The 25,458-nt window shown below is 56.2% G+C and overlaps 3 protein-coding genes across 3 annotated transcripts in view; 2 read left to right on the top strand and 1 right to left on the bottom strand.

Moving 5' to 3' along the window:
- CNNM3 (cyclin and CBS domain divalent metal cation transport mediator 3) overlaps nucleotides 1-25,458 on the top strand; it is a 330,211-nt gene that overhangs the window by 129,435 nt on the left and 175,318 nt on the right. The window lies entirely within an intron of this gene.
- On the top strand, nucleotides 2,369-7,050 carry COX5B (cytochrome c oxidase subunit 5B). The gene is made up of 4 exons (XM_075062721.1): nucleotides 2,369-2,442; nucleotides 5,754-5,824; nucleotides 6,251-6,350; nucleotides 6,826-7,050. The coding sequence occupies exons 1-4, from the start codon at nucleotides 2,373-2,375 to the stop codon at nucleotides 6,936-6,938; spliced, it is 354 nt and encodes a 117-aa protein (XP_074918822.1). The 5' UTR covers nucleotides 2,369-2,372; the 3' UTR covers nucleotides 6,939-7,050.
- Nucleotides 11,507-23,273, bottom strand: ACTR1B (actin related protein 1B). The gene is made up of 11 exons (XM_032790319.2): nucleotides 23,114-23,273; nucleotides 19,233-19,297; nucleotides 17,995-18,070; nucleotides 17,032-17,157; nucleotides 16,186-16,310; nucleotides 15,516-15,732; nucleotides 15,168-15,260; nucleotides 14,647-14,821; nucleotides 13,692-13,753; nucleotides 13,219-13,259; nucleotides 11,507-12,907 (listed from the first exon to the last, which is right to left on the bottom strand). Exons 3-11 carry the CDS (start codon nucleotides 18,040-18,042, stop codon nucleotides 12,805-12,807), a joined length of 990 nt encoding a protein of 329 aa, XP_032646210.1. The 5' UTR covers nucleotides 18,043-18,070; nucleotides 19,233-19,297; nucleotides 23,114-23,273; the 3' UTR covers nucleotides 11,507-12,804.

The following is a 25,458-nucleotide window of genomic DNA, read 5'->3' as shown; positions in this document are numbered from 1 at the left end:
CAATATTCAAAGAGTGGGGGTACCATGGGTTTATATTGGGGTCGGCAACCTTTCAGAAGTGTTGTGCCAAGTCTTTATTTATTCACTCTAATTTAAGGTTTCGTATGCCAGTAATACGTTTTAACCTTTTTAGAAGATCTTTCTATAAGTCTATAATATAGAACTAAACTATTGTTGTATGTAAAGTAAATAACAACATTTTAAAATGTTCAAGAAGCTTCATGTAAAATTAAATAAAAATGCAAAGCCCCCCCTCCCCCCCAGACCGGTGGCCAGGACCCAGGCAGTGTGAGTGCCACTGAAAATCAGCTCAAGTGTCGCCTTCGGCATGCGTGCCGTAGGTTGCCTATCCCTGATTTATATAGTTGCATTATATTTTGTTATCTTATTTATTCCTTCTTACTGGTTCCTAACACTTAGCTTTTTTAACTGCTGCTGCACACTGAGTGGATGTTTTCAGAGAACTATCCATGGGGGCTCCAGAATCTTTCTTGAGGGGTAACAGTTAATTTAGACCCCATCATTTTGTATGTATAGCTGGGATTATGTTTTCCAATGTGCATTACTTTGCGTTTATCAACATTGAATTTTGTTTGCCATTTTGTTGTCCAGTCACCCAATTTTGTGAGATCCCTTTGGAACTCTTAGTGAAGACCAGAACTGACTGCTATCTTGAGTAGTTTTGTATAATCTGCAAATGATGCCACCTTGTTGTTTACCACTTTTTCCAGATCATTTGACTATGTTAAACAGTACTGGTCCCAGGACAGAACCGTAGGAGACATTGCTGTTTACCTCTCTCCATTGTGACAAATGATCATTTATTCGTAACCTTTGTTTCCTGTTTTTTTTAATCAGTTACGAATCCATGAGAGGACCTTCCCTCTTATCCCATTACAGGTTACTTTGCTTAAGAGCCTTTGAGAGGGACTTTGTCAAAGGCTTTCTGAAAATCTAAGTACACTTTATCCACTGGATCCCCCTTGTCCACATACTTATTTGGTGAGGCATGATTTCCCTCTACAAAACCCATGCTGACTCTTCCCCAACATACTGTGTTCATCTCTGTGTCGGATCATTCTGTTCTTTACTATAGTTTGAACCCATTAGCCTGGTACTGAAGTTAGGCTTACTGGCCTGTAATTGCCAGGATCGCCTCTGGAGCCCTTTTTAAAATTGGGCACATTAGCTATCCTCCAGTCATCTGGTACAGAAGTTGATTGACAAAGGAAACACGGTGGATCTAATTTACCTCAATTTCAGTAAGGCATTTGATACGGTTCCACATGGGGAATTATTAGCTAAATTGGAAAAGATGGGGATCAATATGAAAATTGAAAGGTGGATAAGGAACTGGTTAAAGGGGAGACTACAACAGGTCATACTGAAAGGTAACTGTCAGGCTGGATGGAGGTTACTAGTGGAATTCCTCAGGGATTGGTTTTGGGACCCATCTTATTTAATCTTTTTATTACTGACCTTGCCACAAAAAGTGGGAATGTGCTAATAAAGTCTGTGGATGACACAAAGCTGGGAGGTATTGCCAATACAGAGAGGGACTAGGCTTTCCTACAGGAAGATCTGGATGACATTGTAAACTGGAGTAATATTAACAGGATGAAATTTAATAGCGAAAAGTGCAAGGTCATGGATTTAGGGATTAATAACAAGAATTGTTATAAACTGGGGACACATCTGTGAGGAAGTGGGACTGTTCTTAATGTTTCCTCTGAATACTGTGTGGGTGCCTCAGTTTCTGGCTGACACTGTCTCCGTGGCAACTAATGGCCCAGCCCTTCCCCCTGCAAGGGGATGCTAAAGGTGTGGGAGAACAAAGAGGTCAGGTGACCTGGCCTGGGAAAGCAACTCAGCAGAGAAGGAGGGGCTGGAGGGTGTTTCAGTTTGGAGCTGGCTGGGGACAGGGAGTGAGGGCAGACATGGGGGTCTGCCTCGCTGGGCCTGAGAATGGACCCGGCCGAGGGGTCTGGTTCTCTGTACCTACAAGCTCTGTTTTAGACCGTATTCCTGACATCTAATAAACCTTCTGTTTTACTGGCTGGCTGAGAGTCATGTCTGACTGCAAAGTGGGGGTGCAGGACCCTCTGGCTTCCGCAGGACCCCCCTCTGGGTGGACTCACCGTGGGAAGCGCATGGAGGGGCAAATGCTAACTGCTCCAAGGGCAGACCCAGGAGGTGAAGCCGTGTGATCTTCTTGCCCTGAAAACAGTCTGCTCCATGGGAGAGGAGGCTCCCCAAAGTCCTGACTGGCTTTGTGGGGAGCAGTTCCAGAGCATCGCCTGGGGACTCTGTGACAGCATCACTTGGAAGTAACAGAGGAGGAGAAGGACCTTGGAGTTTTGGTTGGTCACAGGATGACTATGAGCTGCCAATGTGATATGGCTGTGAAAAAAGCTAATGCTATCTTAGGATGCATCAGGCGAGGTATTTCCAGTAGAGATAAGGAGGTGTTAGTACTATTATACAAGGCACTGGTGAGACCTCATCTGGAATACTGTGTGCAGTTCTGGTGTCCCATGTTTAAGAAGGAGGAATTCAAACTCGAACAGGTACAGAGAATGGCTACTAGGATGATCCGAGGAACAGAAAACCTGTCTTATGAAAGACTGAAAGAGCTTGGCTTGTTTAGACTAACCAAAAGAAGGCTGAAGGGAGATATGATTGCTCTCTATAAATGTATCAGAGGGATAAATACCAGGAGGGAGAGGAATTATTTAAGCTCAGTACCAATGTGAACACAAGAACAAATGGAAATAAACTGGCTATCAGGAAGTTTAGACTTGAAATTAGACACAGGTTTGTAACCATCCGAGGAGTGAAATTCTGGAACAGCCTTCCAAGGGGAGTAGTGGGGGCAAAAGACATTTCTGGCTTCAGGACTAAGCTTGATAAGTTTATGGAGGGGATGGTATAATGGGATAGCCTAATTTAGGCAATGAATTGATCTTTGACTTTTAGTGGTAAATATGCCAATGACAGGATGTTAGATGGGGAGGGATCTGAGTTACTACAGAGAATTCTTTCCTGGGTGTCTGTCTGAGTCTTGCCCACATGCTGAGGGTTTAACTAATCGCCATATTTGGGGTCGGGAAGGAAATTTCCTCCAGGGCAGACTGGCAGAGGCCCTGGGGGTTTTTCACCTTCTTCTGCAGCATGCGTTACGGGTCACCTGCCGGAGGATTCTCTGCACCTTGAAGTCTTTTTAAACCACAAGTTGAGGACTTCAATAGGTTAGGGTTTATTACAGGAGTGGGTGGGTGAGATTCTGTGGCCTGCATTGTGCCAGGAGGTCAGACTAGAAAATCATCTTGATCCCTTCTGACCTTAAAGTCTATGAGTCTGATAGTTGCATACCACAGTTAGTAGTTCTGCAATTTCATGTGTATGTTCCTCAGAACTCTTGGGTGAATACCTGCTGGTGACTTATTACTGTTTAGTTTATCAGTTTGTTCCAAAACCTCTTCTGACACCTCAATCTGGGACTTCCTCAATTTGTCACCTAAAAAGAATGGTTCAGGTGTGGGAATCTCCCTCACATCCTCAGCTGTGAAGACTGATGCAAAGAATTTATTTAGCTTCTCCACAGCGGGTTTCTCTTCCTTGAGTGCTCCTTCAGCATCTCGATTGTCCCGTGGCCCCAGATTGCTCAGCAGGCTTCCTGCTTCTGATGAAATTAGACACTTGCAGCAATTTTTTTTTTTAAATTTGTTTTGGTCTCTTCCTAGTTGCTCTTCAAATTCTTTTCATGGCTTGCCGAATTGCACTTTTACGTGTGGCTTGGCAGAGTTTGTTCCTTTCTGGTTTCCTCGGGATTTGATTTCCAGTTTTTAATGAATGTCTTTTTGCCTCTGCCTCTCTTACTTTGCTGTTTAGCTGTGGTGGCATTTTTTTTTTGGGTCTCACACTGTTTCTTTTTTTAATTTGGTCTTTACCTTTAGTTTGAGTCTCTGTCATGGTGTTTTTAACTAGTTTCTCTGCAGCTTGCAGACATTTCACTTTTGTGATTGTTCCTTCTAATTTCCATTTAACTAGCTTTCCTCTTTTTTGTGTGGTTCCCCTTTTTGAAGTTAAATGCTAGTGTAGTGGGTTTCTTTGTTTTCCCCCTCACAAGGATTTTAAATTTAAGTAAATTATGGTTGCTATTATGGAGCAGTTTAGCTATAGTCAACTCTTGGGACACTTAGGACTAATTGAAGAATTGCCTCTCCTCTTATGGGCTCCAGGACTAGCAGTTCTGCCTGTCCAACTGGCCTTGCACGTGGAATCAGAAGCATTTCAGAGAATGTTACCATAGAGGTCCTGGACTTCAATCTCTTACCTAGCAGCCTACATTTGGCCTCCAGGACCATAAGAACGGCCATACTGGGTCAGACCAAAGGTCCATCTAGCCCAGTATCCTGTCTACCAACAGTGGCCAATGCCAGGTGCCCCAGAGGGAATGAACAGAACAGGGAATCAAGCGATCCATCCCCTGTCGCCCATTCTCTGCTTCTGGCAAACAGACTAGGGACACCATCCTGGCTAATAGCCATTGATGGACCTATCTTCCATGAATTTATCTAGTTCTTTTTTGAACACTGTTATAAACTTGGCCTTCACAACATCCTCTGGCAAGGAGTTCCACAGGTTGACTGTGCATTGTGTGAAGAAATACTTCCTTTTGTGTGCGTTAAATATGCTGCTTATTAATTTCATTTGGTGACCCCAAGTTCTTGTGTTATGAGAAGGAATAAATAACACTTCCTTGTTTACTTTCTCCACACCCGTCATCACTGTATAGACCTGTTTCATATTACCCCCTTAGTGATCTCTTTTCCAAGTTGAAAAGTCCCAGTCTTATTAATGACTCCTCCTATGGAAGTCGTTCCATGTCCCTAATCATTTTTGTTGCCCTTTTCTGAACCGTTTCCAATTCCAGTATCTCTCTTTTTGAGATGGGGCGACCACATCTGCACGCAGTATTCCAGATGTGGGTGTACAATGGATTTATATAGAGGCAACATAATATTTTCTGTTTTATTATGTATCCCTTTCTTAATGAGTCCCAACATTGTTTGCTTTTTTGACTGCCGCTGCACATGGAGTGGATGTTTGCAGAGAACTAGCCACAATGACTCCCAAGATTCCTCTCCTGAGTGGTAACAGCTAATTTAGACCCCGTTATTTGATCTATATATATATAGAGAGAGAGAGAGAGAGTTGGGTTTGTTTTCCAATGTGCATCACTTTACATTTATCAACACTGAATTACAGCTGCCGTTTTGTGAGATCCTTTTGTAGCTCTTTGCAGTCTGCCTGGGACTTAACTATCTTGAGTAGACCTCTCTACCTTCTCCTATGTCACTGGTACCTACATGTACCATGACCGCCGGCTCCTCCCCAGCACTAGACATAAGCCTTGTCTTGAGAGAGCCATAACCTTTGCACCCAGCAGGCAGATCACCCTGTGGTTCTCCTGGTCATCACAACCCAGCTAACTAGATTTCTAATAAGCGAATTATCTTTTCATAATAACTCAGGATCTCCTCAGTGCGAGAGGGAGACCCTGACACACCTGGATGGAGGGTCCCAACTATGGGATGGTTTCCCTCTGCTCCCACCTGATAGTCTCCTGCCCTGGGATGACTCCTCCTAAGCAGCACGGGGGTGCGTGGAGAACTGCTTGTGGGGTGGGAGAGATCCTGCCTGTGACAAGGGGATCTTCACGCCCTACTGTCTGTCTCTCCCACGCCCAGGTATCCCCAGCGACGAAGAGCAAGCAACAGGGCTGGAGAGGAAAGTCATGCAGGCCATGGAAAAGGGACAGGTGAGCAGAGCTACCCTGAAATGGGTCCCCTAATCCCCACCCTCCCCTCTCCCCCCTGATAGTCTAGTGCTCTCCGCCTCCGGGCGGCCGCCCAGTCTCACTGTGCGACAGGCAGGGTAAATCACTTACAGCGTTAGGTGGAGTTTGGGGGTGCAGGGCTGTGGTTAGGCCATGGGGAGACCCCCACTGGTTGAGGGTGGGGTATGAGGGGAGGTCCTGGTTTTAGAATGACACAAGCTGAGCTAAGCAGGAGCTCCAGTGCCACCCGTGTCCCTGGGGTAGCGCTGGGGGACTGGCTGGCGGCACCACTCCTGGGTGTGGAGCAGAGCCAGCTGGTGCTGCAGGCTCTGGGTTGAACCAGGGCGTGGTGCTGGGGATGAGGGCTGGTGGCCCAGTCAGAGCTCTGGGATCTTGCACTCCCTGTAGGATCCCTACAACATACTCCAACCAAAGCGCTATGCTGGGACCAAGGAGGATCCCAACCTGGTCCCTTCCATCTCCAGCAAGAGGATCGTGGGCTGCATCTGTGAGTGACACATCGTGCAAGGGGTATGGGGGGACAGGTTCTGGGCTCATGGGCTTACTCCCTTCTTCAGGGCACCCCATGTGGCGGGAGGGCCTGGCAGGAGCTGGCTGCTGGGCTCAGACAAGGCTTCGCTCTGGCTTCCCGCCTGGCCCCAGAGCTATGGGAGCTGGGCCAGCTGGGGTCGGTGTTCCCTGGGCTCCTGAGGGGAGGAGTACAAGCCAGGATGCCTGGGTCCTGTTCCAGACACCCGAGCATGGTGGCCCTGCTCTGGGCCTGTACTGCAGGCCTGGTGCGGAGTGTGCCAAGAGGGCAGAGCCCTGCTGTGGGGCAGCTGCCACTTGGAGCCGCCCCTCTCCCTGATCGGCGTCCCCTGAGACGGGCTCTGCTGTCAGCCTCCATCTGCCCTGCTGGTTAACGGCCCCGCACTCCCCCCAGTGACCTCAGCCCGCCTAACCCCCCGCTTCTCCCCACCCAGGTGAAGAGGACAACAGCTGCGTGATCTGGTTCTGGCTGCACAAGGGGGAGCCCCAGCGCTGCCCCTCCTGCGGTGCCCATTACAAGCTGGTCCCCCATCATCTGCCGCACTGAGAGGTGCCCTGACCCGCCCGGGGGCCCCCAGGCTGAGCTGCGTGCTGCTTTCCAGTGTCGTGTTGCTTCTTCGGAGCCAATAAAGAGTTGGTGTGTTAAAGGCGTTGCCTCTGCCCCTGTTTGGCCTGCTTCCTTTGCCCATGTCCAGGCCAGCCTGCTGCTACGCTGGACACTGGCTGGAGGGGCCCCTGGCCCTGCTCTCTCCAGCAACCTCCCTCTGACCTGCAGTGGGGCACATTCCCCCCGCCTGCCCCCGCAGCTTTGTTCACTGATGGCTCTACTAGGGGGTAACGGGAGGCTCTTGCTGCGTGCCCTGGGGAGCCCATCTCCTCAGATCCTGTGGGTGGCCCCAGCTGGAGGGAGGGGCTGGCCTGCCCCAGGCTGGAGAGAATTGTAGGGGAGATGCCAGGCTGCCAATCCCTGCCAGGACGAGCTGAGCTGTCCCAGGCCCTGCAGCAAGAGCTGGGTGGCTTTCTTTGCCGAGGGCATGTTGCTGCTGTCATCCTCAGGCACTGGGCCCTTGCCTGGGTAGGCTGATGGCTCAGGCATGTCCCAAGGCCTAGTGTTCACAAAGCCCCTGGCCAGAGTCTGTACCCAACCCACTACACCCCTTTCTGCCCCCTGGAAACTGGCTTCCTGGGGCAAGGAGCTTGGCCTGGCAGGAGACCGCAGCTCCCCTTTGGCCTGAAACCTTGTGTGTAGCCTCCAGCAGAGCCCCTGCTCTAAAAGCAGCCAATGGCCTGGCGAGCTGTGCACCCCCCGCCCCCCTCAGCCGGCCAGCTCTGCTTACAGCAGGGTACAACCATCGTGCCCAGCCTGCCTAGCTCCACTGAGGGTGTTACAGCTCTGCCCCACCTTAGGCCCCCCATGGCTCTCTGGGCCCCCATCTGCTGCCTCCTGCATCTTCCTGGGAGCAGTGCGGCCAGGCAGGGCTTGGTGTAGCTATCCACTGTGGGGCCCAGGGCCGATGCAGTGTGTAAGCCAGGGTACTGCTGAGTGGAGACAGGCCTGGAAGCTGGTTCGTGTCCCTGCCCTGGGCGAGCAGCCCCTTGCTGAGCGCTGCACTCCCTGCCCCAGCAGTCAGCTGGGCCATGTGTGGAGTGAGGCGGGTGGGGCAGGGAGGGGGAGAAGTGAACCACCCAGGGTGGTGCCTGTGGCAGGTGACTGTGGGGAGTTTTATGGCTGAATGTAAGAACGGACATACTGGGTCAGACCAAAGGTCCATCTAGCCCAGTATCCTATCTTCTGACAGTGGCCAATGCCAGGTGCCCCAGAGGGAGTGAACCTAACAGGTAATGATGAAGTGATCTCTCTCCTGCCACCATCTCCACCCTCTGACAAACAGAGGCCAGGGACACCATTCCTTACCCATCCTGGCTAATAGCCATTAATGACTTAACCTCCATCAATTTATCCAGTTCTCTTTTAAACCCTGTTATAGTTCTAGCCTTCACAACCTCCTCAGGCAAGGAGTTCCACAGTTTAACTGCACTGTGTGAAGAACTATTACCTTTTATTTGTGTTAAACCTGCTGCCCATTAATTTCATTTGGTGGCCCCTAGCTCTTGTATTATGGAAACAAGTAAATAACTTTTCCTTCTCCACCTTCTCCACATCACTCATGATTTTATAGACCTCTATCATATCCCCCCTTAGCCTCCTCTTTTCCAAGCTGAAAAGTCCCAGTCTCTCTTTAATCTCTCCTCATATGGGATCCATTCCAAACCCCTAATCATTTCAGTTGCCCTTCTCTGAACCATTTCTAATGCCAGTATATCTTTTATGAGATGAGGAGACCACATCTGTACACGTATTCAAGATGTGGGCGTACCATGGCTTTACATAGAGAATAAGAGACTCTCTTATTACCCTTATCCCCTTTTTAATGATTCCTAACATCCTGTTTGCTTTTTTGACTGCCTCTGTACACTGCTTGGATGTCTTCAGAGAACTATCCACAATGACTCCAAGATCTCTTTCCTGATTAGTTGTAGCTAAATTAGCTGCTATCCTATTGTAATGTGTAATTGGTTATTTTCCAATGTGCATTACTTTGCATTTACCCACATTATATTTCATTGCCATTTTGTGAGATCTTTTGAAGTTCTTCATCTGCTTTGGTCTAACTATCTTGAGCAGTTTAGTATCATCTGCAAACTTTGCCACCTCACTGTTTACCCCTTTCTCCAGATCATTTATGAATAAATTGAATAGGATTGGTCTAGGACTGACCCTTGGGGAACACCACTAGTTACCCCTCTCCATTCTGAAAAGTTACCATTATTCCTACCCTTTGTTCCCGTCCTTTTAACCAGTTCTCAGTCCATGAAGGACCTCCCTTTTATCTCATGACAACTTAATTACATAAGGCTTTGGTGAGGGACCATTGTCAAAGGCTTTCTGGAAATCTAAGCACACTATGTCTACTGGATTCCCCCTTGTCAACATTTGTTGACCCGTTCAAAGAACTCTAATAGATTAGTAAGACAATTTCCCTTTACAGAAACCATGTTAACTTTTGCCCAACAATTTGTTTTTCTATGTGTCTGACAATTTTATTCTTTACTATCGTTTCAACTAATTTGGTAAGTGTAATGTCAGTACTGGGCAATCTGTAATTGCCAGGATCACCTCTAGAGCCCTTTTAAAATGTTGGCATTACATTAGCTATCTTCCAGTCACTGGTTACAGAAGCCGATTTAAAGGACAGGTTACAAACCATAGTTAATAGTTCCGCAATTTCACATTTGAGTTTTCAGAACTCTTGGGTGAATGCCATCTGGTCCCAGTGACTTGTTACTGTTAAGTTTATCAATTAATTCCCAAACCACCTCTAATGCCACCTCAATCTGTGACAGTTCCTCTGATTTGTCATCTACAAAAGCCACCTCAGGTTTGGGAATCTCCCTAACATCCTCAGCTGTGAAGACTGAAGCAAAGAATCCATTTAGTTTCTCTGTAATAACTTTGTCTTTAAGTGCTCCTTTTGTATCTCCAGGGGCCCCATGGATTGTTTAGTAGAGGGCTCGGCAACCCTTCAGAAGTGCTGTGCCAAGTCCTCATTTATTCACTCTAATTTAAGGGTTTCATGCACCAGTAATACATTTTAACGTTTTTAGGTCTCTTTCTATAAATCTATAATATAGAACTAAAGTATTGTTGTATGTAAAGTAAATAAGGGTTTTTAAATGTTTAAGAAGCTTCAATTTAAATTAAAATGCAGAGCCCCCCGTGGACCAATGCCAAGACCCGGGCAGTGTGAGTGTCACTGAAAATCAGCTCGTGCTGCCTTCAGCACCTGTGCCATAGGTTGCCTACCCCTGGTTTAGCAGCTTCCTGCTTCTGAAGGGGATGGGAGGGGCCAAGCAGCACCTGCGCAGAGGGAGGTTGCCACATGTGCTGTGTGGGGCCATTAAAGGCCATGTGCCTCCTGCTGCAGGGCTAGTGGGGCACAGGGGGTCCTGAGCACATAAAGCCCCAGCTCCTCCTTGTGCCCCCAAGTTTTGGCTAGTTGAGTGAGAGGAACCTGGCGTGTTTCCCTCAGGGGCTCCCTAGAGCATGGGGGGGGGGGCAGGGCACATGCAGCCTTTCTCCACAGGGGGGCACTGCACTCCCCACAGCCAGCTGCGTTGCTATCCCCAGTGGCCTGTTTGTGGACATAGAGCAGGCTCCGCTGGCACTGGCCAGCTATGTGGCTGTTTGGCTAGGACAGCGCAAGCTGCCTGTCCTAGGCCACTCCACAGGGCTGGTACAACAGGGCAGCCAGCAGCTCCTACCCACCTCCACACAGCCCAACAGCTGTGGAGCACTGCAGGAGGGCAGGGCCCAGCTGGGCTGTCACCAGGACTCTGGGCTTTGGCCCAGGCAGCTGGGCCCAGCTCCAGAGCCCAGGCTGGGGCTGTGACTCCTACATGTGGGGTGGGGGGCCCAGGCCCTGAGAGAAGCTGGTTCCATGGGCAGCAGCACTGGCCCCCCAGATGGCTCTGTTCATGACAAGCTAGTAGGTGTGCCAGGTGCAGCCAGCAAAGGCCTGGGCAGGGGGAGACTAGGGCAAGGTCATTTAGGGTCAGGGGAGTGCAACTGCTGCCCCCACCCAGCTGAGTGCAGAGCCCAGGGCCATGCAAACAGCAGCCACTCACCACAGAGCTTTGGGGGACCCACATAGGCAGCAGCTGCTTAGACCCCAGAGACCTCCACCCCACCCCCAGAGCTTGGCTCAGCAACCCAAGAGGAGGTTCCCCTCCTGTGGCAACTCTGCATAGATTTCCCCCTCCCCATCTGCTGCTCAGGCCCAGCCCGTAGTTTTACCTGCTGCCAAGGCAAAGGAGGGCAGATGGGGGGAGGGTTAAGGCCCTGGCCAGCCTGCAGAGGGGCTGGGTGTAAAGCTCTGCTCTGGGCCAGGCACAGCTGGGCCCCAGAACCACAGCCCCCCAGGGCTCCCCTTGAGCCTATGAGCAAGGCCCATCTCCAGCCAAACCAGCTCCTGTTACTTCCCCCACACCCCCAAGGTCCCATGCTGAACTCAGGTGGGGGAGGGGCTCCAGGACAGACACACAGGACACAAGGGGTTAATTTATAATTATTACTATAATGAATTTACAAAAAAAAAATACAGGCAACTGTGTTCAGTTTTGTACATGGCAGCCAGGCTTGGGCGGGGGCCACTTGTTGCTTTGACTGGCGCTGCACACTGCTTGGGCGTCAGGGGGGTAAGGGGAGAAGCCGAGATACAGACACAGGCTGCTAGCCCCGGGCTAGAGAGCTGAGCTCTGCCCCTCCAGGTGCCCGCCGGCCCCTCGCCTCGCTCTGGGGCAGGTCATTGAGTTGCTGCCCTTTAAAAACAAGTTCGGGGGGTTCACCCCTTTCCAATCCAGGGTTGGTACGGCCCTGCCCACAGGCCCCTGAGCACCCAGGTAGTAGCTCCACAGGGCCAGGCACACCACTGCCCTGCTCCAGGGGCCCCTCCAGGCCCAGGGCCAGAGGCCATGGCTACAGGAGGCTGGGGGTGGCCCATGTGTAGCACCACGAGGCGGCTGCTCTCTGGGTGGCGAGCTAGGGGCTGTGACTGGGACGCCCCCCTGGGGCCGTGGGGGGGAGGGGGCAGCCACACCCCTGCCTGGGCCAGAGCCAGCTGGACCCCAGCTCACATCCGCGGTGAATCTGCGCCAGGTGCCCATGGAGCAAGGGCAGAGCCAGCTGCTCAGGGCCCCCTGTTGGAAGGAGCTTGGCCCCAGCATGGCCCTGAATAGGGAGAAGCCTGGTGCCACCAGGGCTTTGCTGCAGGCCTCTGGGGGCTTCCACCCCTCCTCTGCAGCAAGGGCTGAGGGCAGCCATTGGGGCCTGGCAGTGGGTGCTGGATCTATGCGCCCCAGGTGGGCTCTCCTAGGGCAGGACCCAGGATCTAGCCTGGGACTAGAAGCCCCTTGGAGCCTTATCTACCCTCAGGCCAAAGCCCAACTCCTAGGGGGTCGCTGCCTTCAGATCCCCTTGCCGGGCTCCCAAGGATCACTAAGCAGGCTGGGGCCCCAGGGGCTCTGAGGGCAGCGGGGGGGTCAAGGGCTTAGGCTGCCAGCGCAGAGCTGAGTGGCCCATCCCATCCCCACAGGTGCAGGGCGCGGCCGGGGCAGCAGGGATCAAGGCCAGGCCTGGGGGCCGTGTGCACACAGACGAGCGGCTCGGAGGGGTCCAGCTGATGGGGGGAGTGAGGGAGCTGCCCTGCTCCCCCAAGGAGGCCGGAAGCTGATGCAGGGAGGGCGAGGCCCTGCGGGAGGGCTGCTGCTAGCTGCCCTGGATTGGAAAGGAGTAACATAAGGGCACGCCCTGACCGAGTTCCCCCAACCACCAGCTGCAGCCGCTGGCCCCGCACCTAGAACGTCTTGCGGTGGATGGCCCGTGCCCCGTCCTCCTCGTACTCCTTCTTCGACACCCACATCTTCTTGAAAGTGTCCAGTGAGGCCAGGATGGAGCCGCTGCAGGGGAGAGAGAGAGTCACCAGGGGCTGGAGGCGCCTGCCCCCGCACAAAGCCCTGTGGGGACAAGGCCCAGTGCCCAGCCAGCCCCCCAACCTGAAGGGGGTAGAGGGGCCTGCCCCCCTCCCTGTCTTTGAACAGAGCAAGTCTGTCCTGGCCCAGCACAGCTCCCACCCACCCAGTCAGGGCTCCTTCCGGTCCCTGGGCCACGCAGAGGGCACCCCCTGCAGATCTAGAGGCACTGGGAAGCCAGGCCTGGCGGGCAGGGTGGGTCCCAGAGCAGACACCCAGGCCCTGGGGCGGGCACTTACCCGATCCACGTGGAGTACAGTCGCTCCTGCGGGGCGGAGATCTGGAAGGAAGCAGAGGGTCAGCCCAGAGCCCAGCTGGTAACAGCCCCTCCCAACCCCCTGGAATGGGGTTGAGCACCTGGCTGATGGGACTGCCCTATTGTGCACCCGTCATCACGGCACCTCATCCTTGGGCCCACCCCCTGGAGCCCCAGCCATCTGCGCTGCCCCCGGATCTGGGGGGGGACTGATCCAAGCATGGCTCAGGAGGCTGCAGTCACTTGGGGCTATGCAGGGAGCTGTGCCCAGGAGAGTGCCGGGCTGTGGAGCAGGCAGGGGGTTGGACCTGCACATACCGTAGCTTCGTGCCACGGGGGAGGCAGCGATGCCAGGGGAAATCACAGCAGGAGGGGCTGGGCGGGGGCAAGGGGATCCCAGGGCCGGGCAGCAGGGGAACGGTGCTGCAGGCGTCCTTGGGCATCGTCAATCCTCACCTTAATCTTGACATCCTTTGGGGCGAGTTTCTTCACCTCGCTGAGCAGCCGGTCCCCAAACCCTGGAGGAGGAACACGGGCATTAACCAGAGAGCCCCTGACCTGCCCCCACCCCACAGGGGTCCCCATGCACCAGCTGGAAAGCTGGGCGCTAGGGCTGCCCCGAGGAGCCAGCCGGGCCACCCGCTTTCCGCACCGACAGCCCAGCTCCCACTCCGGTGTGCACAGACCCTGGGCAGGGTAAGGGGCTCTGACTGATTCCACCCAGGAGCGCCAGGCACTACAGGAGGAGCGGCGTGGCCAGACCATTGCATAGCCACTCTTGGGCTCAAGCTCAGGGAGTCCCAGGCTGAGGTGAGAGCACCCTCTAGTGGGCAGAGCTAGGTCCTGACCTGGGGAGCATGCGACTCAGTTCCCCCCCGGATGCTGAGGGGTTCCCTGCCTCCCCTGGGGACTGAGGGATCATCACGGTTGGGAAAGGCAAGGGGTGTCGGGGCCCTCTCACCATGCTATCTGAGCCCACGGGGGGAGGGGAACGCTTCCCAGGGGGTCCTGATGACATCCTGCCTCCGTGGGGCAGAGCTTGTGAACTCATCAAAGACCCCCCCAGAGACCCCCGCTCCTGGCTGCACTGTCCCTAGCCAAAGGGTCAGCCCTGCTGGACGCTCTGGGAGGCCACTCCCATCAAAATTCCTCGGGGGGTGGGGAGAGGATTCCCATCACCCCCCCAATCCTGCAGCAGAGGAACTTCCCGGCCAGACCATGCACAACGGGCACAGTGCTCCAAGCTCAGTCGCAGGTATCAGGGTAGAGGATCAGGAAAGAATTGCGCCCCCCTGCCAAGGCACCAGGCTGGCCAGGCCACGAGGCCGTGACCAGCCCCTGGGCACTGTGCTGCCTGGGCCGGGCCCTGCCAGAGAGTGCGGGCGCTGAAGTCCTTCGCTTGGGGCCGCACCTTTGAAGAGCGTGGAACCGCCGGACAGCACAATGTTGGCGAAGAGTATCCGCCGCAGGTCCATGTCGGATTTCTGGATGGCAAAGGCCAAGACCTCATGGATCCCTTCGCTCTCGTCCCCAACCAGGTCCGGCTGGAAGAGCAGCTCAGGGGCTCGGAAGCGGGCCGGGCCCACCTGCCAGAGAGCAACGTTAGCCCCGCACCGCTGGGTAATGGGGCCCCAAGGGGACGTGGCTGCAACCCTAGGGGGCTCACTGGCTCCTATGTCTCTGCCTTGGGGGAAGCAGCTCCCCAAGCTGCCCCAGGATCCTAGGTGCAGCGTCACACGGAGCCAGCCCTCAGGGAGAAGATCTGGTCACTGAGACACGGAGTGCCATGTGCCTGGGAAACCACGCCGCCTAGCCAGGCCCGGCTCCCGCAGCCCCAGCGCACAATCCACCAAACCGGGCATGGGTTGCTCCTGGCCAGTCAGTGCCCAGAGCCACCAGGGCACGGAGATCTGCCCTCACCCCAACACATACCTCCAGCGTGCTCCCATCCGGCAGGTTGTAGAGCACCTTCTCTGTCTCCAGCGCCTCGTCCTTCTGGGGGTTAATGGACAGGTAGCAGGCCCGCTGTGCCGGGGGAGAGCAGGTGAGCGGCCAGGCCAGGACTTACCCCTGCCCCACCACCCTCCCCAGCCATGAGGCTGAGAGCCTGAGCCAGCAGGAACTCCAGTCTCCATGTCACAGACCAGCAAGGTCTTGCCCCAGGTCCCCCAGCAGGCCAGGGCAGAGCAGGGCTCCAATGCTGGACAGCGACACATCCCCAGCCCTGACCCAGGGGGATCCTGCAGCTCCCCCCAGCTCCAGGGCAGCTCCCCCCCGTACCTCCTTTATCATCTTGACCACCTCGAACTCGGCCGAGGTGTGGAAGTCGTAGCCCTCCTTGCGCAGTAGCAGGCGGAGGTAGCGCGAGACGTCCCGCCCGGCCACGTCCACCCGCATGATGGAGTGCGGCATGGCGAAGCCCTCATAGATGGGCACCGCATGCGTGACGCCATCCCCCGCATCCAGCACCACGCCCGTCGTGCGGCCCGTGGCGTAGCTAGAGCAGAGAGAGACACCAGGAGCCCGTGAGCTTGGCCCTGCCGGCGCTTTGGAAAGCGCCTGGCACGGTGATTACGACAGATCGGCCCTTCCAGCCTGAGCGCGCCGAGACAGCACACGCCTGGTGGGAAAAGGCTGCATCCCCCCACCAAGAGGCAGCCACCTCTGGGGGGTGACGGAGCAAGTACTGAACAGCACTCAGCAACGCACTCCAGGCAGGACCTTCAGGAGCCGTGGCAGAGGGTCGGTCCCAGGACACTGGGGCGAAAGATGCTGCGGGTTCTGGGCCGATCACAAGCAATCCGAGGCTGATTCCAAACCACCCAACAGGGCACTTGCCCTGCTCCCTGCCACCCAGCGCCCCCCATCACTGCGCTGCCTGTGAGGGGAAAGCGCCCCAGTGTTCCTGAGGGCTCCTCCAGCGCTGCAAAGGGCGGTGCCTGGTACTCACAGGCTGAGGACGGCCTGCATGGAGATGAAAAGCGCTGGAACGTTGAAGGTCTCGAAGAAAACCTCAGCTGCCTTCTCACGGTTCTTGCAGGGGTTTAGGGGGGCTTCCGTCAGGAGAACTGGGTGCTGGGGGGCAGGACACCCAGTTAGCAGAGATGGGGGCTCCAGTGGCATGGAAGGGGAGCCACCTCCCAGGCCGGTGGCTTGGTCCACAGCCACCCCACCCCCGGCTCGTGGGCTGAAGGCTGCGGCCCAGGGAAGCCCCTTGTGGACAGGCCTGGGCAAGAGGTAACAGTGGCCCAGAGCCTGGGATCAGGTGCAGCTGGGGACCCGCCTGGCAGACCTGAGCCCAGGTCAGCTGGGGGGCCAGAGCCTCTCTTCTGCAAGTTGCCAACTGAAACGCAGCTGAGACAAGGCGACTGAATTCATCTCCCCACAGTCACTCAGGGCCTGGGTGACAAGCTAGGGAGGTCTCAGCCCAGGTGTCCAAGTCACCACCTCCCATTGCACTAAGTAGCCCCTGGCCATTGACGGGCAAAGGACAGATCAGGAGAGAGACTGAACACAGCAGGGGAGCTGGGCCTGGTGCCAAAGGGCTGTGCTCGCTCCGGGGCGGGGAGCCCAGCCCCTCACTAAGGGGATTGTGCAGGCAGCAGATGGCCCCATGACCACACCAGTGTTCAGCTCAGATCCCGGAGACAGTCCCCAGGTCTCATGTCTACCCTCAGTCCAGACACAGGCGCAGCAGCTGTGTCCGTCCCAGAAACTCAGCCCTGGGCTGGCCGCAAGGCACGTGATGGGGGAGACCCCCTCGGGGATCCGGCCACCCCGCCCCACAGCCCATTACCTCTTCGGAGAAGGTCTGCAGCTGGTCTTTGGAGTACACGTACTGCCAGATCCGCTCCATGTCATTCCAATCCCGGACGATGCCGTGCTCCATGGGGTAGCGGATGGACAGCAGGCCCCGGTGCTCCTGCCAGCAGAGGGAGCGAGCGGACCCGGGTCACGACACACCTGGAGCAGGATGCCAAGGCAGAGAGGCCTCCCCTGCAGCACAGCGCCCCCTAGTGCCACCCTGGGGTGTCGGGGCCAGCCCTGACTGAGGGGAGAGCATCCCATTGAGCCCCTCACCTGCCCCCCAGCAGCACAGCGCCCCCTACTGCCATCCTGGGGTGTCGAGGCCAGCCCTGACTGAGGGGAGAGCACCCCACTGAACCCCTCACCCACTCCTGGCAGCACAGCGCCCCCTAGTGCCGTCCTGGGTTGTCAGGGCCAGCCCTGAGAGTAGAGCACCCCACTGAGTCCCTCGCCTGCCCCCCAGCAGCACAGCGCCCCCTAGTGCTGCCCTGGGGTGTCGGGACCAGCCTTGACTGAGGGGAGAGCGCCCCACTGAACCCCTCACCCACTCCTGGCAGCACAGCGCCCCCTAGTGCTGACCTGAGGCCAGCACTGATGCTGAGCCGCCACCCCACTCCTGTGGCGAGACAGCGCGTGGGTGTCCTGGGAGGCAAACCCACTAAAGCCACTCTCCAGGCCTGGCAGCACCCCCGGGCGCAGGCTGCGAGGGAAGGCAGGCTGGCCAGGGGGAAACAATGGGGGACTCTTTCTGCACAGCTCCCACAATGCACCTGGCCACTGTAGACTGCTGCATGTGCTTGGGGAACTGGGAACCTTTAACCCCAGCAGCTGCCAACTCCTGCCCTGCAGCTGGAGATCTGCCCCCTGCCTGTTCAACCTGTGCCTGAAACAGGGGGGAAAAGAGGGGGCTGAGACCCTCAAGTGGCTGGAGGGGGCTGGGCTGCACCATTACCTCTGCTTTGGGGCCAATGAAGAGATCCCCCTCCAGCGCCCCCGCCATGACCCGGACGTGCTTTGGGCGCCCCACACTGGCGAGAGAGAGAGAACCAGTTAGTGGGGCTGCAGCTCACCCGCCCCAAGGGGAGGAAATGGGCCTCACAAGGAGCCGACAGACCCCACCCCCAACTCGGGGGGCAAGGGAGGGGGTGAAACAGACAAGCCCTGGCCTAGGAGGGGCTGGCTGGCATTAATCACTCGCCAGTGTCAGACGGGGAGGGGGCACAGAGCAGGATCAGCATCTCAGGGATGACAGTGGCTCACAGGCACCCTTGCGGCCAGCCCAGCCCTAGTGAGCCGCCCCTTCTGGGAGAGCTGTGACCCTGCCTGAGGTGAGGGACCCCACTAGCCCCATCCGGCCCCTGGGGTGTAGAACAAGGCTAGAGCTGTGCAGAGACTGCCACACCCCTCGGCCCCGGGGCAGCTAGCTCCCTCCATGGGAGCAGAGTCTGGCAAGGGAGGTTTTCAGCATTTAGCTGCAATGGGGTGTGGGGGGCAGACTCAGGCTTGGTGTGTGAGATGTGTCAGGCTCCCGGAGGGGAGGAGGGGCCGGATAACCGCAGGGCAGCTTCAGAGGATGCTGCCAAGCTTCCAGTGCCAGGGTCCTGGGGTCCATTGCCCATGGACAATGAGAGCCTAACATGTACTGCCTCTGCTCCAGTGCTGCCCCCGCAGACACATCCCGGGGGCACTGCATGCCCCTCCCGCACCACACCCCGGGTCTGGGCACAGTGCCTCAGATGGCAGGGTGTGGCACACGGAGTTCTGGGCCAGGCAGCCGAGGGCAGGGCAGCAGCTACCTCCGTTAACAGGGGCCTCGATCTGACCCAGCCTAGTCCTGGATCCCAGCAGGCCCAGCTCAGGAGCCTGGCAGAGGCGCCACGCTGTAACACACCAGCTCTTTCTGACACAGCCCTGCGCTGGGCGGCAGAGAGGCAAAGGCATCGGGGAAAGCGCCGAGAGCCCAGCTGCGGGCATAGCCGTGGCTCTGCAGATACGGCCGCCCTTGGAGATCCCCACTCAGCTCTCGACAGAGGGGCTAGGAGGCGCCACCCCCCACCTTTTAGGGCCCGATGCTGATCCCGCTGACTTGGCTGGAGTCTGTGGGGTGACCCCGCTGCGGATCACTCGTCTGGCGCTGGGATAATGACCAGACGCTGACAGCAAAACCCCCATCCGGGTGGACATACTCACTAGTTCGGGAAGCAGTATTTTGGGATCTGGTCACCAGCAAAGCCAGCCTTGACAACCCCGGAACCCTGGGGAAAGCACAAACAGCTGTTCAACAACCCCTTTCCATGCACCCAGCTCAGCCAACATGAGTCCCAAGACTCTGAACGGGGACACCTAGAGTATGGCCGGCCCAGGGATCGGGCTTCCTGCATGTCCCTGAGCAAGTCCTTTATTCCCCCTGGGTCTCAGCTGGAGAACAGCCTGGCCCTGCCCCAGATGTGAGAGGATGAACACCCATCAGAGATCTGAGGGGCCCAGCAGCCCCTCCGCTGGCTCGTTAAAGCTGAAGCTAACGATGTTTCTCCAGCCAGGCAGTCTGCTTTGGGCACTTTGCTCAGCTGAGAAGAGGAAAGGCAACTCCTCAGTTTCTTTACTGCTCCTAGTCAGTTTCACTTCCATGGCTCAGGGACCACAGCAGGATGCCGCAACACCTGGGTCACCCCTTGTGACACTTCTCAGGGCTCCCTGAGGTGCCTGCTCACAGCGGGAGGGACCCTGGCCACGCGCACCAGGGGAAACTCCCCCGAGGACACCCCATGCCTTGTCCCCTGGCACCGCACTGCACAGCAAGCTGCTGCCTCCCTGGAAGCTGGGGACTCAGTCCAACATCCCCTTTGCATGGGGCACTTCACCGAGCTTCTGAGAAAACCAAACTGAGGCTAGAGAGTCCCAGAAAAGCCAGTGTAAGGGGCTAGAAACTAGAGCTGCATTATGTGTTTTCCTTCACCGGTAACCTCCAGCCCACACTGTCCATCTACCCGAAACCCCATGCACCACAGTTTGGCATTAGCCGAATCCCTGCCCTGTCCCCTGGGTAGCTCATACAAGAAAGGGGTTCACATAATTGAGCAGACCCCCAGCCAGGACTAAGAGGACCAGGGAGGGGGAGCCCCTGGACGCGGAGGAAGCCCCCCTGCTGCTGTATGGCTGCTGGGACAGCCCCAGTCACAAGAGTGAGTGACTGGGCCTGTGACAGCGGGGCTGGCTCCCTGCGCTGCTGCAGGACAGGTGACATTTGTCCTTGCAGGCACAAGGTGCAGGGCAGGCTGGAGTCTTGGTGGGGGTCTCGTTCTGCCCCACACCTTGTGCCTACAGGAGCCACTGGCCGCCCTGCTGTCATGGGAACAAGTGAAGGGGGCCAAGCAGAGACTCCCAGCCAGGACTGGGAAGAGGAGGCAGATATGGCCCATGAGACCCAGCCCTCTGGCTGATCCAAACACTTGTTTAAAACCAACAAGCTAAATAGTTACTCTCGGGCTCAGTTGTCCCAAATCTGTCCCCAGGCCGAGCCACTCCCTTCCCCCATTCCATCCCCGGGCTGGGCCACCCCCCCAACCCATCTGTCCCTAGGCCGGGCCTGGCTCACACTGTCAGTGACCACAAGAAGAGCCAAGTATCAGAGCGGTAGGCGTGTTAGTCTGGAGCTGTAAAAAGTGACAAAGAGTCCTGTGGCACCTTATAGACTAAAGACGTATTGGAGCATGAGCTTTCAGGGGTGAATACCCACTTTGTCAGATGCATGTAATGGCTCTTCTTGTGGGAATTTCCACAAGTCCCGATGGGCCACAGCCCACTCATGGGCCTGGCAGCATTCCTTCCCCTCTGCAGTGCCAGCCACTCCATCAACGTGCTTTCCCAGCAGGCGGGTCAATCACTATTCTCACATCCCAAATAGGGAAACTGAGGCACTGAGAGGGGAAGTGACACAGCCAAGGTCACGTGGAATCAGTGGCAGCGCCAGGAGAAGAACCCTCCAAATCACAAGAACATAAGACCGGCCAGACTGGGTCAAACCCATGGTCCATCTAGCCCAGTATTCTCTCTGCCAAAAGTGGCTGATGCCAAATGCTGCAGAGGGAATGAACAGAACAGGTAATCAGCAAGTGATCTGTCCCCTGTCACCCATTCCCAGCTTCTGGTAGCCAGAGGCCTAGGAACACCCAGAGCCTGGGGTTGTGCCCCTATCCATCCTGCTAATAGCCTGTCACCCATGAACTTATCTAGCTCTTTCCTGAACCCAGTTATAGTCTTGGCCTTCACAACATCCTCTGGCAGGCAGTTCCACAGGTTGACTATGCCCTATGTGAAATGTTTCCTTTTGTTTGTTTTAAACCTGCTGCCTGTTAATTTCACTGGTGACCTCCAGTTCTTCTGTTATGTGAAGGAGTAAATAAGCGAAGACCATCTTTGCCCCACTGAGGGGGTCCCGCCAGTGGAGCTCGCTAAAGACAGAGGTTTTCTGCAGCTGCAGACCCAAGGCTGGCTGCACCCACCGGAGTAAGACAAACCTCACAGCGCTCAAGCCAAGCCTGCGCTGAAACTCCTTTTGAATGAGGAGGAGAGGAAACATTCAGCTTAACCTCAGCAGCAGCCGCTGCAAAACCCCACTGTAAACCTAGCAGGCAGCAGCCACCAGGGAGGGGCACGGTCACCAGAGGCCACTTCTCTCCTGCCAACCTCCCAGGAATGGCTCCAAAATCCATCTCTGGCTCACCAGCTTCTCCTTGCCCCATTACAAATGATTCACAGCATGAGCAAGCAAGAACTCTTCCCTAGCCACACCCTTAACACAGGCACAGTGCAAATCCAGCTGTCTGACACCTACTGTGCACAGGAACACACGGACAGCCACACTTCCAAAGCAAACCAGCCAGAATTAGCCTGCTCTGTGTCCCCACTGTCACATGCAAAGGAGAAAACAGGCATGTGATATGCTACAGGCAAGGAGATCTTCATCCCAGCCAGATATGGAAACGTCTGGGGACTTTGCTTGACACAGATAAGTTTGCCACCCTGTCTTGTAGCCCCCAGGTGTTACAGAAGGCTATAAGGATTAGACGCTTTAGAGTAAGGCTTGGCTGGATCTAAACACCCGATGCATTGTAACCCAGAGCTTTTGGCTCCACAGAGGGAGAAGATCGAATGAATGCTTCTCTAAAGCAGCGTGCAGCTGGGTCTCCAGAGCTGCAGATCCGTGGGGCCGACTCAGAAGCAGGGACACATCAGCGACTGCTGGTTCGAAAGTCTGGCCAGATTTTTCTAGCCAAATTCCACGACTCTCACCCGGGGCAGCTCTGGAAGAGGTCACGTGCGGAGCCACACACGGCAAAGAGCTGCTAGCAACAGGAGGGCAGAACCCATTCAAAAGCGAGGATGGTTCTAAGCCAAGGGACCAGCCACACAGAAGCGAGAGAACTGGACAGAAAAGTTAGCTCAGCTTAATCAACTCTTCAGCTGCAAGAAGAAATGCCCCAAGGCCTGACAGCACAGGGAGAAGGGTGTTACACTGCCATAGAGTAAGGGATCCCCCGCCCACCAGAGGCTGGATGCTTAGGGGTGCCAGGGGGAGCAGCATGGGGAGAAAGCCCTGGTGCCCCGGCTGTGGGTCTCCTAGAGAGCAGTGCAATAGGGTATTTTGAGAGGCAAGCGGGGGCGCAGCCTGGGGGAGGTCGTGGGGCCTCCTGCGAAGTGGTCCTCGGCACCGAGGCCTTGGCGAGCCTGTAGGGCGGGGATCTAGAGCTGACACAGCGAGGCTTTTCGGTGCAAGGCGCTGTACGCGAGAGGGGGACACCAACGTGCTGCGAGGCAGGCCGGCGAGCGGCGGAAACGTCACAGCGACAGGAGATTCATTAACACTGGGGGCTTCAGGCTGCAGCCGGTGCTGGTGAAAATCCCCGCCCGCCCTTCCAGCGCAGTCCCAGGCGCCCGCGAGTCCCACAGCGCGCGGGGCGGGGGCGGGGGCGGGCCATTCAAACACGCTACGAGCCTCCCCGCCCCCCCGTGCCCCAGCGACCCCCCCGCTCCTCCCCCACAGCCCCCTCCTGCCCCGCGCCGGGCTCAGCGTTGTCGATGGACCACGGGCTGGTTGGCGATGATGTCGTAGGACTCCATGGCCGGGCCGGCGGGGCGGGGCCGCCGGGCGGGGGACGCTCCTCCGGCTCAGTCACACTCGACGCTACCGCCCCGCAACCACCCACCCTGCGCAGCCAAACGGGCCCTCGGGAGTCGCACAAGGGGCGGGGCCCCGCGCAGCCAATCGACACCTCCCTTGGGCCCGAGTGACAGGCGGAAGCCGAAGGGGGCAGCGGGAGAGGCGGGGCGACAGATTTGACAGCCGACCAATGGGGAGCGGCGTTGGGGGGCGGGCCTTCCGCATCAAGCCTGGTTGCCCTGCTAGGGGACGGTGATGTCATGGCTCTGTTCCCGCCCCGCCCCATGGCTTGGAGGGTGGAGATGGGGAGGCGTGTGCGCATGTGCGACCCGCCCCCTCCTCCACCTCTTCCCCTGGGGACAGGAACCACTGTCCCCTTGCATTGTGGGTATCAGGTGCTGGCCAGACTCTCCTAGCCGGAGCTGGGTGCTGAGCCAGGGCCAGGGTCTATGCTGGGATCTCAGCCTAGGTGGTGCCAGCTAGCAGGGTGCATGGGCTAATGGCTGGATCCCAATGGCAGGAGGTGGGGGAGGGGCTGTGGCCTGGCAGGGGAAGGGGGTCTAACTAGATGACCATGGTGGTCTCTTCTGGCCTACAAGTCTATGAGCCTAAGACACCCCACCTCCACGCACATCAGGGAGCAGAGTCTGCCTTTCTGTTCTGTATTTGTACAGCCCCTGGTATGATGGGTTCCTGCTCCATGCCTGTACCCGGCCATGGCTAGGCACTACAGCAATACAAATCAATTATAACTACTGTCTGAGCAAAGCAAGGCCCTACACCTCTTCACTGCCTGTCTCCAACAATTATGTGGTGTTACTGTGCTCTGTTAAATGTCTGTTGCGTTCCACTCCAGAGGTGGCTGCATTTCAGTATACAGGTTGCAATGCACTTAAGGGTGGAACACAATATAGAAATATAAGCTACTGTTCTAATATCTTCAGCCAAAGGGCAAAGACTGGAAACACCAGCTGGATCTCTCTTTATTTTCTAGGTGGGTCCATAGGTGAGAATTAATCATAGTGTGAATTTCCTGGAGCATAGACAGCAGAGAACTTTCCTGCACTGGTTCTAGCTGGGGGGATGGGACCTCACGTGTCTTTTCTATCGCTCCTCCTCTGATTCCTCATCCCAGACTTGCATGTCCTCCTTCCCAGAGCAAGAGATCACTGGGTGCCTGCCAGAGGCGGCAGCGCTGCTGGCCTGGGAAGTCCATGGTAGTTTCACAGTAAGGCCTTAGTCCTGCAAGCTCCTCCAAGTGAGCTCACCTTTGTGCAGAACAGTTCTCAGGATCGGGGCCTAACCTGGGAAAGTTTTTAAAGTGTCATGGGGTAGAAACAACAGGGATCTCTGGGAGCTAGTTCCCAGCACACCTTTCTCCATCCCATAATGCCATCCACAGCTTATAATTTTTGCACTTTTTTTAGTACCCGCGTGGTACATCTCACCATCCGCCATCTCAGCCAGCAGCATGACACCCACAGAACACTTGGCTGACCTTGTGAACAGTGCAAACACTGCATGCTCACTTCTGGCTTTGCAGACCCACAGGACGTCCCGCACCAACGGGGGCCATGATGGTGTCTTTCGAGACCGTTTGTGAGGGACGTCATGGGAAACAATTCAAGTTGTGGGCGGCTGTTCATAGCGGGCCCGGAAATCGAGTACCGACAGTGGGATTGCAGTGTGATGCAGGCCTGGGTGTGAAAGGCCTGAACCGGGTGCCATACTCATCAGACAGGAAACTGGGCTCCAAGTGAAGTCCATGGTGGTTTTGCCATCACTTTCGGCCAGTGATACAAACAAGCTATGTCTGCATTAGGTGACATTTCAGCCAGGGCACAAGCCTGGCACTGTAGGGGCCATGTGGCCTAATGGATAGTGCACTGAGTTGGGCCTGGGGAGCGCAGGCTTCAGGTCCACTCTCTGCCACCTTGCCTGCTGGGTGACCGTGGTACCTCTTGTCGTGCCTCAGTTTCCCCATTTGCAAAACGAGCATAAAGCTGCTGACCGGGTAGAGCTGTACAGGCGGCACCCACAGAAGAGCCAGGTGGCATTAACCCTCCTACTCGCGGCCTTAGACGGGCGGGGCTGTGCGCGCCCTGCTCCTGTTCCGGGCCAGACCCGGGCTTGTTCAGAACCAGACCGCGCCGCCCTCCGCGCTCCGGGGCGGGCTCAAGGCTGCGGGGCCGGGCCGGGCTGGGCTAAGCTGCGCCAGAGCTGGGAGCGGGACGAGGCGCAGCGGAGCGGCCGGGG

Source organism: Chelonoidis abingdonii, chromosome 2 (assembly GCF_003597395.2).
Source record: "Chelonoidis abingdonii isolate Lonesome George chromosome 2, CheloAbing_2.0, whole genome shotgun sequence".
Lineage (NCBI taxonomy): Eukaryota > Metazoa > Chordata > Testudines > Testudinidae > Chelonoidis > Chelonoidis abingdonii.
The sequence above is the reverse complement of the archived record's forward strand: the minus strand, read 5'-3'. Positions and strand labels throughout refer to the sequence as shown.

Bases quoted from the DNA above. Each gene is read 5' to 3' on its own strand.
- ACTR1B (XM_032790319.2), bottom strand. From the start codon at position 18,042: ATGGCGGGGGCGCTGGAGGGGGATCTCTTCATTGGCCCCAAAGCAGAG. The intron at 15,733-16,185 runs GTGAGTACCAGG...TCTCTGCTCTAG, and splicing joins ATGCAGGCCGTCCTCAGCCT to CTACGCCACGGGCCGCACGA. The intron at 12,908-13,218 runs GTAAGTGCCCGC...TCTCCCCTGCAG, and splicing joins CTGTACTCCACGTGGATCGG to CGGCTCCATCCTGGCCTCAC.
- COX5B (XM_075062721.1), top strand. From the start codon at position 2,373: ATGACTATGAGCTGCCAATGTGATATGGCTGTGAAAAAAGCTAATGCT. The intron at 5,825-6,250 runs GTGAGCAGAGCT...CACTCCCTGTAG, and splicing joins AGGCCATGGAAAAGGGACAG to GATCCCTACAACATACTCCA. The intron at 6,351-6,825 runs GTGAGTGACACA...CTCCCCACCCAG, and splicing joins GAGGATCGTGGGCTGCATCT to GTGAAGAGGACAACAGCTGC.